This window comes from Chelonia mydas, chromosome 2, assembly GCF_015237465.2.
Source record: "Chelonia mydas isolate rCheMyd1 chromosome 2, rCheMyd1.pri.v2, whole genome shotgun sequence".
Taxonomy (NCBI): Eukaryota; Metazoa; Chordata; order Testudines; family Cheloniidae; genus Chelonia; species Chelonia mydas.
Window position 1 is genome coordinate 91,953,067 of NC_057850.1, and position 14,398 is coordinate 91,967,464.

Here is a 14,398-nt window from a genome sequence, read left to right on the forward strand (position 1 = left end):
CCTGGAATGACTTTTTAAATATTGCTTCCCCACAAGGACACTTGCTTCCCCACAACTAGGTGCCAGACACTAACTGAGATCAGTCCTGGGTAGGTGATATCAGTGTGAAGAAGATCAGAATAATAGTTTGAGCTCCAGGTGTGTTATAAGAACCAAAACATGTTGATGCCATGTGATTATTTTTAAGGAGGCTGTATCTTGCTTAAATAACCTCACATTTAGACCATTAACTAGAGATGATCAGAGGATGAACATTTTGTTTTGTGGCAACTTTTGAGGTTTCACAATTTGTTTTCATTCCACCTTGGAACAAAACCAAGACTTTTTATATATTTTTTTATGAAATGTAATTGGTTCAAAATGTCTGGTTTTGGACCACAATCAGATCTTGTTGATTCAGTATATATGTATATGTCCAAGTGGTTAGGATAACGGTTTGAGATATGGAAGACCCAGTTTTAAGTGCCTGTTCTGCCTGTTTCTGAGCAGAATCCTTCATCCCAGATCAGTATGAGCCTTATAGAGACTTGGACCTAGATTTCTTACATCCCAGGCTAGTACCGTATGTACCAAGCTATAGAGTGTGGGAGACTCTTTCTCTCTCTTCTCCTCCCGCATTCCCAACAAATAGTTAATCAAAACCAGAATATCGCTATGAAATTCTTCAGCTTCTGTGAAGTTAAATTTCAATGAAAATGTTCCAACCAGCTCTACCACTAACCTCACCCCCAGATGCCCATTGGATGCACTGATTTTCAAGACAAACCATGTAAGCAGGTGGATTTTACAGCATTTAGAAAAATCAGCTGTAAAACAGTCAGCTGGTCTCAACCTTAACCAATGTTGTGCTACCATCCTTGTAACCAAAAGATTGTATTAGGTGACATGACCATATTACATAAAAATAGGAGACTTTTTATATTGAACATTTATTGCAGATCCATACAAAGGACCTAATTCTTATTTACACTAAGAACTCTTTGTGCTACCCTGGTGATGTAAAAGGACCTTAGAGTGAGTGTAAATTGTATTAAGTCAGAGAAGCATAACAGCAAAGTAAATGGTCCTGTATTACAAATGAGAATTAGGCCCAAAAGGTTTTATGTACTTGGTTTAAGAATATATCTGGGGTTATAGATACATAGATTCCAAGGCCAGAAGGGACCATTGTGATCATCTAGTCTGACCTCTGTATAAGACAGGCCATAGAACATCCCCAAAATAATTCCAAATGTGATGTTGATGGACACATACCTTTTCACATATGTAAAGGGATTCATAAGATTTATTTACATTTGCAAATCTAGGAGGGACTGATTTAAAATTGAAGTTGTAGAATCATAAGATCTGATTGTATAATCAGAGTGTGTAGGGGAGTTGTGAGCTGGAACAAATGACAGTTAATAACAGAGACAGTCTGTTTTTGGACTCTTGTTGATTCTGTTCCCTGCAGGGCCTTATTTACTAAAAAGACACTGTCTGATCTTAGATTGTCACTTCCCTACTGACAACAGAGCATGTGCTTCTTGGTGGAACATCACAAGTAAATGTGGCTGATTTAAACAGCAATAAGTTAATCATAATCCTCAATTACAATTCCATATCAATTTACCTGTATTACTGTGAAGAACAAGAAGGAAAGAATATAAGAATTATATTAAGGGTCAGGGAAATCATAGTATTTCTTTGGCATGAAACTAAATTCCTAGCCACAAAAGCATATGCTGTATCTACACTTGTTCCTTTAGAAGTGAGACATCATACTTCCACAGTAGTTACTTTGAAAGGGCTGTGAAAAAGTAATTAATGAATTTTGAGCACTTCACCCTCTGGGCCCAATTAAATTTTAGTGCTAGTTAATTAGTGGTTAAAGTTATTTCAGTTCATTCATCTAGAAGTGCCTTACAGTAAAGGACACCAGATCTAGAGATTATAATTATTTCTGGTTGAAAAAAAAAGAGCAACTAAATAAATAAATTAATAATAATAATAATTAATAAAAATAAATAAGCAGAGAGGGAGATCTCATTAAGAAAATTATCTTAATGCACAATTTTAAAAGAGGTTGAAAAATAATTGCTCATTGTGCTAAAGCTACATTAATCTAATGAACCATGCAGGTTCCTATAGCTTCTCAATGGTAAAAGGATTTAGTATTAAACTGCTTCATTAAAAATTAATGAGGGGTAAATCACCTGCTACTTAGTGTAATAGAAAATCATGCTAAATACTGTTTGTAAACTGCATTGCACTCAGTATGGCTGCTTCCATACAGTGCCAAAAATAGCATAAGCAAATTGCCAGATGTTGATAAATGAGTCCTTAGCTTTCATTCAGAAGATAAAAGGAAAATTTAAAGTCTGATGACAACATCTACTGTGTGTGATTTTACTTTTAATTGCATAATGAATTTGGTGTTGAGGAAGATTAAGGACTTATATTGTAGCACTGGTAAAAGCCTGGTATATGTAGGGCTCCGACCCTGCAATGATCTTCCTGATTGTAAGATTAGGACCATAACAAGGGCAAATGTGCAGACATCTGACAAACTTTTCCGCCAATGCACTTTCCCTCCTGCCTCTGAGCACAGACTTCCAAATCTCTGGAGGTGATTGCTCTGTCGATTGCCAGATTTATATGATGCAAACTGTTGTTAATCAACTTGTTAAGTCAAAATGTTGCACTCTATGTTGCTGTACCTCCCACAGAACGTACCTGGCCAACACACAAAGGCTCTGTTAAAATCTGTTCTTCCAGCACAAAAAACTGGCTCCATACCCAGCCACGTTTGACTCTCTGAAGTGTTGCAAAAGGCTGCTTCATTTTGTGGGTGTTATGGTTCTGCATACTTGGAAGGCAAGGCCGTAGCTGACCAAGTGTTAGCAGAAGAGATAGCCAAGTATAACAATTCATACTGAAACCTCCTTTCAATCAATATTCATCTGTGGAAGGAAAAAAAAAAGAAAAGCTTTTACAAAGTAGCACTTCCCCAGCCCCTTACAAATATTGATTCTATGTTAATCTAACAGATCATTTTTACGATTAAAAAATCTTCTATTCCTAAAAGAGAAGAACCAGAAGAAAGGCAACTTCTGATTAAAAAAGAGAGGTATTTTATTAGGGATTCAAAGGTATAAAAGTCAGCATTCAATTTCCTTTTTATGAAATCCCTTCAGAGGGACCATCTATGCAAAAAAGAAAATCACCCTTCAATTAATTCATCCTCCAAATTAAGCTGGATAATTGTATTGTGTAGACCAGCAATAATTTGATTGGAATAATTGTACATTTCTGCTTAGACAGGGCTCATTTTGAGCTGTAGTCACTGAACTGCCTGAAGGGTGAATAAGTAGCCTGGGTGATCCTAATGACTGACAGCTAAAATGGAGGATTGCATACAGTTGTTTTTAACCTCCTCATTCCCTCCCTCCTATCACCACAAAATCATCCTGCTAAAAATGCCAAAGGAGCTAGCGTGGTAAGAAGAAGCAGCTAAAATGTGCACATCTCTTCTTTCCTGATCAAAAGAAATTAACTGTCTCATCCGATTCTACCTCCTCTGACATTTCATATTTTCAATTAAACAGACGAAAGGAAAATATAGCCTGGAAGCCCTTGGGTTCCACCAGTCAGTTTAACTGATCGCACAAAATATTTTTTAGGTAAGCCAAGTCTTTGCACAAGATGTATGCTATTATCATTTGTTGTGAATGGATCCTGCATTGACAGAATTAACAGAACTGTTAGTTTGAAATAAAGTGCAATGCTTGTCTGAGAATGGTCATCCTCTATGAGGTGAAATAAAGGATTCTGCAATACTTGGCCACACACACTTGTTAAAGCCTTACTCGGAAATCCAGTCTCTGGGGGCTATGGGGTTATCTAGGTATGAGAAAAATTTGTTTTATGAGCTGACTCCATGGCCGTCAGCTCTTAGAATATAAGGGAGGTTTCCAGCAGTGACGACACATCTGGCTATACATCCATTTAACCATGAACAACTGTCATGTGTCCTTACCTACCCAGGCACATCTATTCACCTACCCTTAAGCATGATGATATTATAATAATAATAATGAATACCAACACAAACTAAAGACACTTGACCTGGCGAGGGATTGGGGACACATGCTTGCCCTGAAGGAATGGAATCGCACAAGGCTGAATTACTTGGAAAGAAACTGAAATGTCTCTCACTTATAATGCAAAGTGTCACATTTTTAGGTGGGTGTAAAGGAATTTAAGTTGAAGAAATTTTACATGCTGAGGGACGAGAAGAAAAGAAAAAGTGCTAGTAGGAAGATATAAAGAGTTTTATGTTTTAGCTTTTAAATTCATACACATTCTTCTGTTTCTTCCATATCAAAGCTGTAGTATCATAGGGGAGATTTTGAAAGGAAGGAATTGGAGTTAGGTGCTCCATTGCCATCAACTTTCAGTGGGAGTTGGATGCCTACCCACTTTGTACCTTTGAAAATCTCCCCCTCATATTCCTTAACACTCAATAAGGATTAATTTCAAGGCATGTGAGAAGGCCAGGAAAAGGTACACTTTAGCTCCAAAAATAAAGCTTACAGAGGACTTAAGTAGTGCATAGGCCTCGGGCTGTTCTTCACAGAGGGTGAATTTCACCCTCAGTGATGTGTGATTTACAATATCTCTCAGTCTGGGCAAAGAAGCCATTGGAATCTAACATATACAGTTCATTGTACTGTATTTCATAGCAAAGGAAAAACATGCTGAACAAAATCAAAACCAAGTGGCCTTTTGAGATAATTCATAAAGAAAATTATTTCAATCATGACTTAAATCAACTGACAGGTGTTCAACTTGCGCTTAGGCTACTTCTGGCTTAACCTGCTTCTGGCTACACATTAGCTTGTGTTTCACCCATCCATTCTGATGCTACCCATCTTACCCATCCAGTTTAATAGACTCCTTCAAGCATGTTATAAACTAGTATTTCAAGCAGAAGGAAACCGAAGCTTGTTAGTAAACTGTTAGTAAACTAATCTGACAAACACTGTATGTATTCACATCAACTTAATAAGTATACAGAATAAGACTATGTTACTCACTATGTTGCTCACCCATTAAGAAGGCACTCAACAGCTAGCCACCAATGACAGACAACTGAAAGAACATAATTAATACATTTCTCCTGTATTTGTTATTTGAGATGATGGCTATGATACTCATAGAATAGTATCGTATCTACAGTATGCTGTAATTACTTCCATTGCAAACCTTCAATTTAAGGGGGATAAACATTGTTCTTGGTTTCAGGTGTTGCATACCGTTCACTAAATATGTAAAAATATTAGTCCAGTTTAAAAAAAAAAAAACCGTAAGGAAATGAAAAAAAAATAGATTGTGAGATTTTTAACAGTGAGCGGTTGTAGTTTTTGAACTCATAAATGATCCTCTTTTATGAGAAAAAAAAAAGAAACAAAAGCCAATTTATTGTCAAGTGGAGGTTGTAGTTGGGAAGGGGTTGGATGGATAAGCAAAAGGGCTTACACAGATAATTTCCACATGGAGCAAGAGGGAAACAGGGACCAGATTGTACATTTCAACATAATAGTCTGGTCTCTGCCCTACTCTTCAGACAGTGCAGCTACATGTTGCCCCATACTTAGGTTGGATTGCACCATTACATTGATAAGAATAATAGAAATATCAACTGCAGTAATACTAGACAGGCTAAAACTTTTTAGGGGCCTGTGATGATTAACTTGTTATGGATTAGGAAGAAATTTACCCCAAGGACATCATATTGCACAATAGTCTATTCCTGGGGTTTGTGACGCAGAGGCTACTTAGCAAAAGTCCCCCTTCTTTGGAAACAACTCTCCTGTCAGACCTGAAAAGCTCACTACACCAAACTTTCACTACACTAAATACATCTTACAGGATATTTATTATGGAGAGTAATGCAGAGGTTCCCCAACTTTTCTTATTGCATACACCCTTCCAGAGCTACCAGCTGCCTGCATACCCCTACACTTCTCATGACTGATACTTTGTGTGTTCTTCTTAACACTAACTGTCTTTAGCCAACTGTCCATGTTTCACTGTTATGTACAGATATATTTATAGTGCAACATATACAACTGAAAGGAAAGCCCTAAATTCTGAGCTCAGTTACACTGAACAGTTGCTGGGCAACTGAACCCATGCTGGATAGTGATTGGAAGTGAGGGCTCTGTATGTCAGTGTCTTTGTGTAACTGTCTTCTCATTGGTATATCTTGAAGTAAATTAACTACTGCATTTTATATAACAAATTCCCAAAGTACTATAAAGCTTATGAAAATTATGAAAATTCAATAAATAAAGAAATTAATACATGAAATCCACCATTACACAATTTATCCCACGTGCCCTCAGAGATGTCTTGCATGCTCCCAAGGGTCCACATACCACAGTTTGGGAACCCCAATGTAATGTATATACAGAAAGCTTGTAACTTGTCAAGATTCATAACAATTGTGAAATATATGTATGGGTATTATTTAAGTATTTGTATTGAAAGGACTTGGAGTAAAAAATAGTCACGAGGGCATAAAGTGTATCAGTGATAACCCATTCAGGCAGAAGAGAGTTGTTACCCACTATGGTTAGCTGGTGATGCATTGCAAGGCTCATTTGTTTCGCCTTGCACAATACTAAAACTTTGAATGGAAAACCAACAGAGGAAACTGCAAGCAATCAAAACCTCTTAAAGTTAAAAAAAAAAGGAATTTTTACAACAAGACAGGGGTTTGCCCTGTCTGTAAACAGAAGCAAAAGACTGTTTCAGTAAAACACAGAGGAGGGAAAGGATCTCTGGATCTATTCACTTAGTAACCCCCCTGTGGAGTAGGGTGTTTTCATGAACATTTAGATCCTGGTTCTTGTGATACCAGCCAGCTCTGCAATGGATGGAACTTTGAGGGGGGGGGGGGGGGGTTACTTTATTAGCTAGGAAATGTAACTATTGATAATGTAGACCCAGGTTCACATTTTATGATTTTTTGTGTGTGTTATAACCATTTATTTCCACCACTCTCTCTTGTTTCTCGTTAAATCTCTATTATTTTTAAAATAAACCTATTTTTTATTGTAAGTGCTCTCACATGCTATGTGTAATGCAGGAGTGATGGTTTAAGGTAAAACAGATGAACTGGTGTACACTGCAGCTTTGGGGGCAGAGGATCTGGAATATCTGTGAGTTAGTAGTGTCAGGGGCTAGATATCACAGAGGAAAGATACCAAGGGACTAGGGTGCACCTATTGGTAACCTGCAAGATGAAGACAAGGGTGCCATAGACCAGAGGAGAGTGCAAGGCTGGTTGTGTCAGGGAGCCGACAACCAGCCAGGCACAGGCAAGACTTCCTCACGCTGGAGACAGGGGTAAGAAGGTGGCTTACAGTCCTGGGTGCCCCAAGGACCATCCTTTCTTTTCCACAAATAGCCAGAAACAGCACACTATTTTAGATGTATCACTAGTTGGATCAGGTTTCAAATTTCCTATATTCCTATCATGGTAGTGTTGCCCCTTTTTTGACCTGAGTTGTTAGGTTCGTGTCCACTAGGATTGTTTCCACAAGGAGGAAAAATTGATGATGGAGTCAGGTATTTCTTTGATGCAATCCTGTTTATTTATAAAAAATGGGACAAGTCCAAATTTCTCTGAACACAATAAGAATCAAACTACAGGAGACAGGCTTGGAGCTGTGAGCAAAGAAATTTTTTTCAGCTAGCACAGTACCCAAAAACTTCTCTCACTAGACTTTTTCTTAGGGCCATGCTTCCAGTGCTTCTCCTGGCTGTCTCCTTGGCTTTCTGTTCCTTCTTTATGTCTGTTTCTGAGGTGTTTCTCACTGCCTCCCTCAAACACATGGATGCACACATATCCAGAAATCAATGCCCTAGCCTTAGCTTTTGCAATATCAGTCCTCAGGGAAGCACTTTGAGTCACGTGGCTCAGCTTTTTCTCAAGCTTAGCCACGTCTCTGCGTTTTGGATGGTGCTCCTGTTGCTTCAGCTACCTGGTTCTAAAAAGGAACTCCTTTGCTTTTTACATTTATCCAGAATGAAAGGCAACTGTTAACCTACTAGCTTCACTGAGGTTTAACCCAGCTCTGAAGGAGTTTATAAACCTCACACTATAGTTGAGGCAGGGGAAAGGATGGAGCAATACAGGAAAGCTCTGTTCCTCAGACATGGCAAAGCATGCTCCTGAGGAAAGGAGCAGTGTAAAGAGAGCTACAGCAGCACAGGCTCAGGGAGGAGAGAAGTCATTTCCAGGAGGAGCACAGCCTGGAGAAGAAGAAGCTCTTTCCAAGGATGCCTTGGAGTCCCCTCATCATCCAAGGGATAGGGACGACAACGTATGGGGGAAGCAGAAGGTTCTCTCCAACAGCCCTAAGACTACGAGGCTGCAAAGGACTATACATAAATAACATGCTACAAACTGAGGCATTGGATGGGTAGGAAGTGGCCCAGGGAAAGGTGTGCAGGAGGTGAGCTGAGTGAAGGCCAAACTGTGCTGTCACAGTTACAGGGCCCTGGGCCAGGACCTGGTAGAGTGGGAGGGCCTCTGTCCCCCTACCCACTCCAAATTACCCAATGCCTAGCCCTAGTATGGGCAGGACTAGAAGGTTACTGTCAAGGAAACTAACCCAGCTGACCCCCATTCAGGGAGTCCTGGGCACAATGAACTGAAAGAGAGACTGGAACAGCAGGGCCTGACCACTAGGACTGCTGACTGAACAGACAAACCTGCTACATCAGCCAGTGGCAGTAGCATATTATAAATCATATCCATGTTATTTCATTACACAGAATATTACATGTTACATTGCATTGCTATCTAAAATGGGAGAAAATATTCTTTATTGCGTTTGGGGAGGGGGATTAAGGCAAGAAATAAACAACAAAAACAAAATATGGACAACTCAGATGTCTTTTTTAATGAAAATATTAAGGTTCAGGTAAAATTTTATTAGAACAACTTCTTGAATTAAATATTTCATCTGGCGGATAGGTATAACCACATAATATTCAGTTTACATCTGTTGTGTATATTGCTATCAGTGTAGTGAAATGTATCTTTATTTGCAAACTTTCTGAGTTCTTGATAACCTTTATTTTTTTCTTAGTAGGTTTTGAGGAAAAGGGGGTTTGTAAATAATTATTAGAGGAAGCTACTTCAGTAGAAGACTTGAAGAGTTAGAATACCTTCACAACTTCAGCTATGCATCTGGTATTTGATTATATGTCTTTTATATGACAAGCAAGTGATAATTTTACTATATTAAAATGTAAGCTGTTATATGTTTCTTTGAAAAAAGATTACCTCAGCAAATGTGCTACTGTATACCATCAGTGACTTAGGATTCAACCAGTAAGTATGGAATTTATTTGAAATGTTATCTTCATTATTTCTGTAATTCCCAAGGGATGACTCACATATGGATCAAACTATATAATTAATGTGTATGGTTTGTTGTTTTTCTTTGTAACTGTTTTTTTTTTTAAGGAAAAAAACACATTTGTGCAATAATAGGTGTGAAATTATTAATTCTTTCCCTGTGTGCCAAATGGTGGACACCCTACTAGATGGCCAAAAAGCCACAATCCCATAACTGAGGAAGAAGGTCATACTGGTTAAAAACTGACCTGGTTTAGTGGAAAAATGAAGACAGTGCATTCTCTCTCTCAACACAGATGGGAGAGAGCAGAAGTTGATGAAAATGAATGTAAATCACAAGTTAGGAATAATAGAAAATTGATAAGGGAAGCAAAGTGACACAAGGGGAAATCTGTGGCCAACAGATAGATAGATATAGGTTCATTACTAAATGGAGTTGGTAGAGTTGTCAATAATAATTCAGAAAAGGCAAAAGTGTTCAATAGTTTTGTCCTGTATTTTGGATGGATGATATAGTCTCATTATATGATGATAACACTCTTTCCATTCCACTAGTATTGCTGAAGAATATTAAACAGAAGTTAGTCAAGTTAGACACTTTTAAATCAGCAGATCCAGATGACTTGCATCTAAGAGTTTTAAAAGAACCAGTTTAGGAACTTGCTGGACCATGAATGTTGATTTTCAGTATTTCTTGCAACACTGGGGAAGTTCCAGAAGACTGGAAGAAAGCTAATGTTATGACAATTTTTAGAAAGGGTAAATGGGATGTCCCAGATAAATAAAGGCATGTCAGCCTGACATTGATTCCTGCAAGATAACTGAGCAGCTAATATGGGACTTGATTAATCAAGAATTGAGAGGGTAATGTGACTAACACAAATCAACGAGTGTTTATGGAAAATAGATCGTTCAAACTAACTTGCTACCCTTTTTATGAGGTTACAAGTTTGGTTGATAAAGGTAGTAATGTTGACATAATATTTTTAGACTTCTTTAAGGTGTTTGACTTGGTACCACATAATATTTTGATGAAAAACTAGAAAGATATACAATGAACACAGCACACATTAAATGGATTAAAAATTGTCTAACGGATAAGTCTCAATGTAATTGTAAATGCAGAATCATCATAGAGCAGGGATGTTACTTGGAATCTATGAATAATCCAATTCTTACTACTTCTGTTGTTGAATTCTACCAAGATGGTAAATAGAGACCAATTACAGCAGGCTTGGTGTGATAGAACCTCTTCATTATTATTCCTGCTTTTTTATTATAGCTTTATCTTTTTGGAACCTATGTGAAGGATAGTCTGATGTAACTTTTTACTCTTTAGTTCTTTTAATAATACTGTGCATTCTACACTAGCAAAAGGAACACACTAGATCTAGTGGAATGAGTATGGCATTGGGAATAAGGAATTCCTTAATTCTAATCTTGGCTCCACTGAACTTTCTTTTTGGCCTTAGGTAAGTCACTTCAGTGATTATTATGCTTATTAGAGCAAACCCCCCACCCCACCCCCCAAAAAAGGGGTGGGGGCGGAGAAATGCACTAGAAATTTTGTAGAAGTTTACAACTTTTTTCACTGAAATTTAATTTTTGACTAAACTTCCCAAACAGCTCTAATATCTACCTTCCAAGGGTATTGTATGGATTAGTTAGTTAATATTTGTAAGGTAGTTTGAGCAAGTGAATTGTAATATTCACTGCCAAAACCTTTGTTAACACAGAGTTAAGGTTGACCAGCCATGCCTTGTACCTTCCAGAATATGAATATATTTAAACCTCTGAAAACCAAGAAATACAGAATCAAGTTGGCCCACAACCTTAATTCTGAATCTGGAGAGAAGCCGGCAAGAGAGCTGGCAAGAGCTATTGAAGATATGTTTCAACCAGGGGCTTCCCTATGATAAGCAGACATAAGGAATGAGTAGGTAAATGTGCCATTTTGTATGGCATATTGTTGTAACTCATTGTATTCTCTCATTCATCTGCATGCACCTAGTCCGCCCTTTGCTATGTTATGACCAGCTGAAATGGCTGAGTAAAAGCTAAGTGTAGCCAGATGGAGTTTACTTAACCCTTCCTAAATGCAACTTTTGCCTCAATAAGAACACAGTTTCTTCTACTCTACTCAAGTGCTGTGTCCTTGCAGTGCTTGATATCATCTGGGATAATATAGGGTGATACAATGTCTGTCATGGGTGGATTGTGGCATCACTCAAAGGGTGCTATCAGGCTGACCTGTGAGTTGTCAGAGAGGAACATTGTTTTTGAAAGATGTAAGGTATCTTTCCTTTTTTTTTTTTCTATAACTAAGCTGAGGAGGCCTATCTCATTTAGCTTATGAAATGTTTGCATAATATTTCTAGATTTTCACCATTTCTCCTGTTTTCCATTTTGCCATTCTGTTTTTTCTTTAAATAAAATATTGTATGGATAACTTTTATGCATCTCTTCCTCAAGAGAGTGAATCCTGCCACCTCTAAGGAGAGGTATACCAGTATGGATAAGCCTTTCGCCAACCTGAGAATGACTAATGTTGATGCACTCCGCCATATCTGAATGATTGTCTGGCAACTGTGTCAGAATCTCTGTATACATACAGTGGTCATTAACTGCTGTCATATTTTGTTTCCTACTAATAAATCTCATTTCTGAGATCTTAGTTAGATGCAACATATGTTTTATTTTAAATGTCACAATATACATTGGCCTGGCATACGTATAATATTTATGTAGGTCCGTAACTAATGTACCTGGGTCCAAATCAACCCTTAGTTAAATAGGCACAAATCTGAAGTAGCTCCTTTGATTCCAGCTGTCTGGATTTGCATCTGCATATGTGATAACAAAACTTAGACCATTCCTGAGGCCTAGTATTCAATCACTGCCCTACAACTTAGGACAGTGCAAGCAACTACAGTGTGCTGGAGCCCAGAACTTCCATCTCTTTTACTCCACTGCAAGAACATGCATATCAGCCGTGGGGACAGGATCACAGTGCATGACTAGGAGAAAGAGAGGGAGAAAGAGGATAGGCACAACATAACCCTGCAAAAGGGTTAATGATCCCTTCTAACCATGTCTCAAAATGTATTTTTGCAGGTACTTCTTACCTACTTCTCCCTGAAAACATCATTAAAAATACACAAGGAATTGGTCACAATAGCAAAAGCCAAAGGACCTGATTTAAATGTTAGATATGGTAGAAGAATCAGCATCTTTGTTGTCAGGCTGCATTTCCTACTGAATCCTACACGTGGAGGTGCTGAGAATGAAAGCACATTTGGAAAACTAGTAAAAGACAATATGGTGTGGTGTTGTAAGAGGGGACACTTTCTCCTCAAAATCTTGTTTGGCCACTGCTTTTTCAAAACATAAAGAAAGGCATAGGACACTTCTTGGGACTAGAACAAGGACTCACGGAGACTAATATTGTAAGGAGCAAGTCACTATCAAATGCAATTGCGTTTTAGTGCAACCATTTACATTTTATTCCTCTTGTTGTTATTTCTATCACATATCCAGGTGTGTTATCACTTCAATAAATGCTCAGGTCACTAAGATCCTCCTCAGGCAAGGACTACCCATCCAGAGTCTCCTTCCCTCCAAACCACTGCTCAGTACCTCTCCCTCATTCCCTGGTATCTCCTGCAGGAGGGAGATTCCACAGTGCTCGGTGGGAGGACTCTGGGTAAAAATTTTCAAAAATACTTATGTCCTGTTTTCAACATGACTTAGGCATTTAGGTTTCTAAGTCCCATTGACTTTCAATGAGTTAAGCGCCTAAGCCCCTTTCATTTAAGTACTTTGGAAACATTTACTCTCAGGCTTCAGCCATTTGCGATGGTGTTGCTCTTTATGGTAATATGCTGCATAAAGTAGCTGGCCCTTTGTGCTCCTCCCCTCCAACCCAAATTCCAAATGATATTTTCCAACATGTTCCTACTGGTTCTATTTGGCCAACATTTTTTTGGAACACAACAACTGGTCTGTTGGTCTTCTGGTTCTGGGGCTATATGTTCCTGAGACTAGATTAAGTCCTAGGCTCAGAGTTGTTAGGGTAATGCTCCCATACTTTAGATGGGAAACTGAGACTGCTTCTGTGCCTATCTCTGATGCTTGTCTTCCACCGAGCCAAGGCCACTGCCACTTTTGCCATTGCTGTGGCTCTGGGGAGGGCAAATGAGGACGAAGATCCTGGGTGTTCTGGAAGGGTAGGACTTCTCTACAGATTGGCCTGTCACTCACAGTTTGAGCCACAGTCTTCTATCCCCCTCAGATTACCTCAATGGCAGATGCCAACATTGTACGCTTTTCTGTCAACATGCGGGAGAACAGGATCCAGTAGCGTACCACTGCCATTCTTTTCAACCTCCACCTGAACAGAGAGCTCTGTGAAGACTGCCTTCCCCATCCAAACAGACAGTCATAGGACAGACATGTCATCCATACCACTCCCGCCACATGAGTAGACGGCTCTGTATGTGGGCGAGGGACATTGAGAGGACCATTCCCAAAGCCAATGGCTCTGTGAGGGTGCTGTCCTTCTCCCACAGACAGTGAGCTCTACGGGAATAGTGGCTCCCCTACCCTAACAGTAGCTCCTATGCATCCTGGCTGCACATAGAGTAGATGTAGAGGGAGTTGCAGGGGGTTGAGGCTGAAAGCAGGCTTATATTCAGGTCAGCCCAAATAGGGCCCAACATTGCCATAATCCTGCCCTGTTAGTTCTTAGAACTATTGGTCTTTCAACTGAAACCAACAGAGACTATTTGAAAAAAAATGAATAGAGATCAGAAGAAATTAACAGAGGACAGTTGAATTAGAGTAATGGACTCTGCTGGAATTCCCAGTAGGGCTCTGCATGAAACAACTAGGGGGGAGCTTACACAGGTTCCAGAAAGGTGCTCCCCTCCTTCTGCATTTCCCTAGCCCAAGCAATGCCGGTGCCATACTGTCTGCTTGCAG

General features: G+C 39.0%; 1 protein-coding gene across 6 annotated transcripts in view; it reads right to left on the reverse strand.

The window, feature by feature from the left end:
- Window positions 1-14,398, reverse strand: part of CDH19 (cadherin 19) — a 177,502-nt gene that overhangs the window by 59,801 nt on the left and 103,303 nt on the right. For all 6 annotated transcript variants that reach the window (XM_043539920.1, XM_043539921.1, XM_043539922.1 and 3 more), the window contains one exon: window positions 2,716-2,942. In XM_043539920.1, the coding sequence (XP_043395855.1) occupies window positions 2,716-2,913 (198 nt within the window). In that variant the 5' untranslated portion in view covers window positions 2,914-2,942. The remainder of the gene's footprint in view (window positions 1-2,715; window positions 2,943-14,398) is intronic.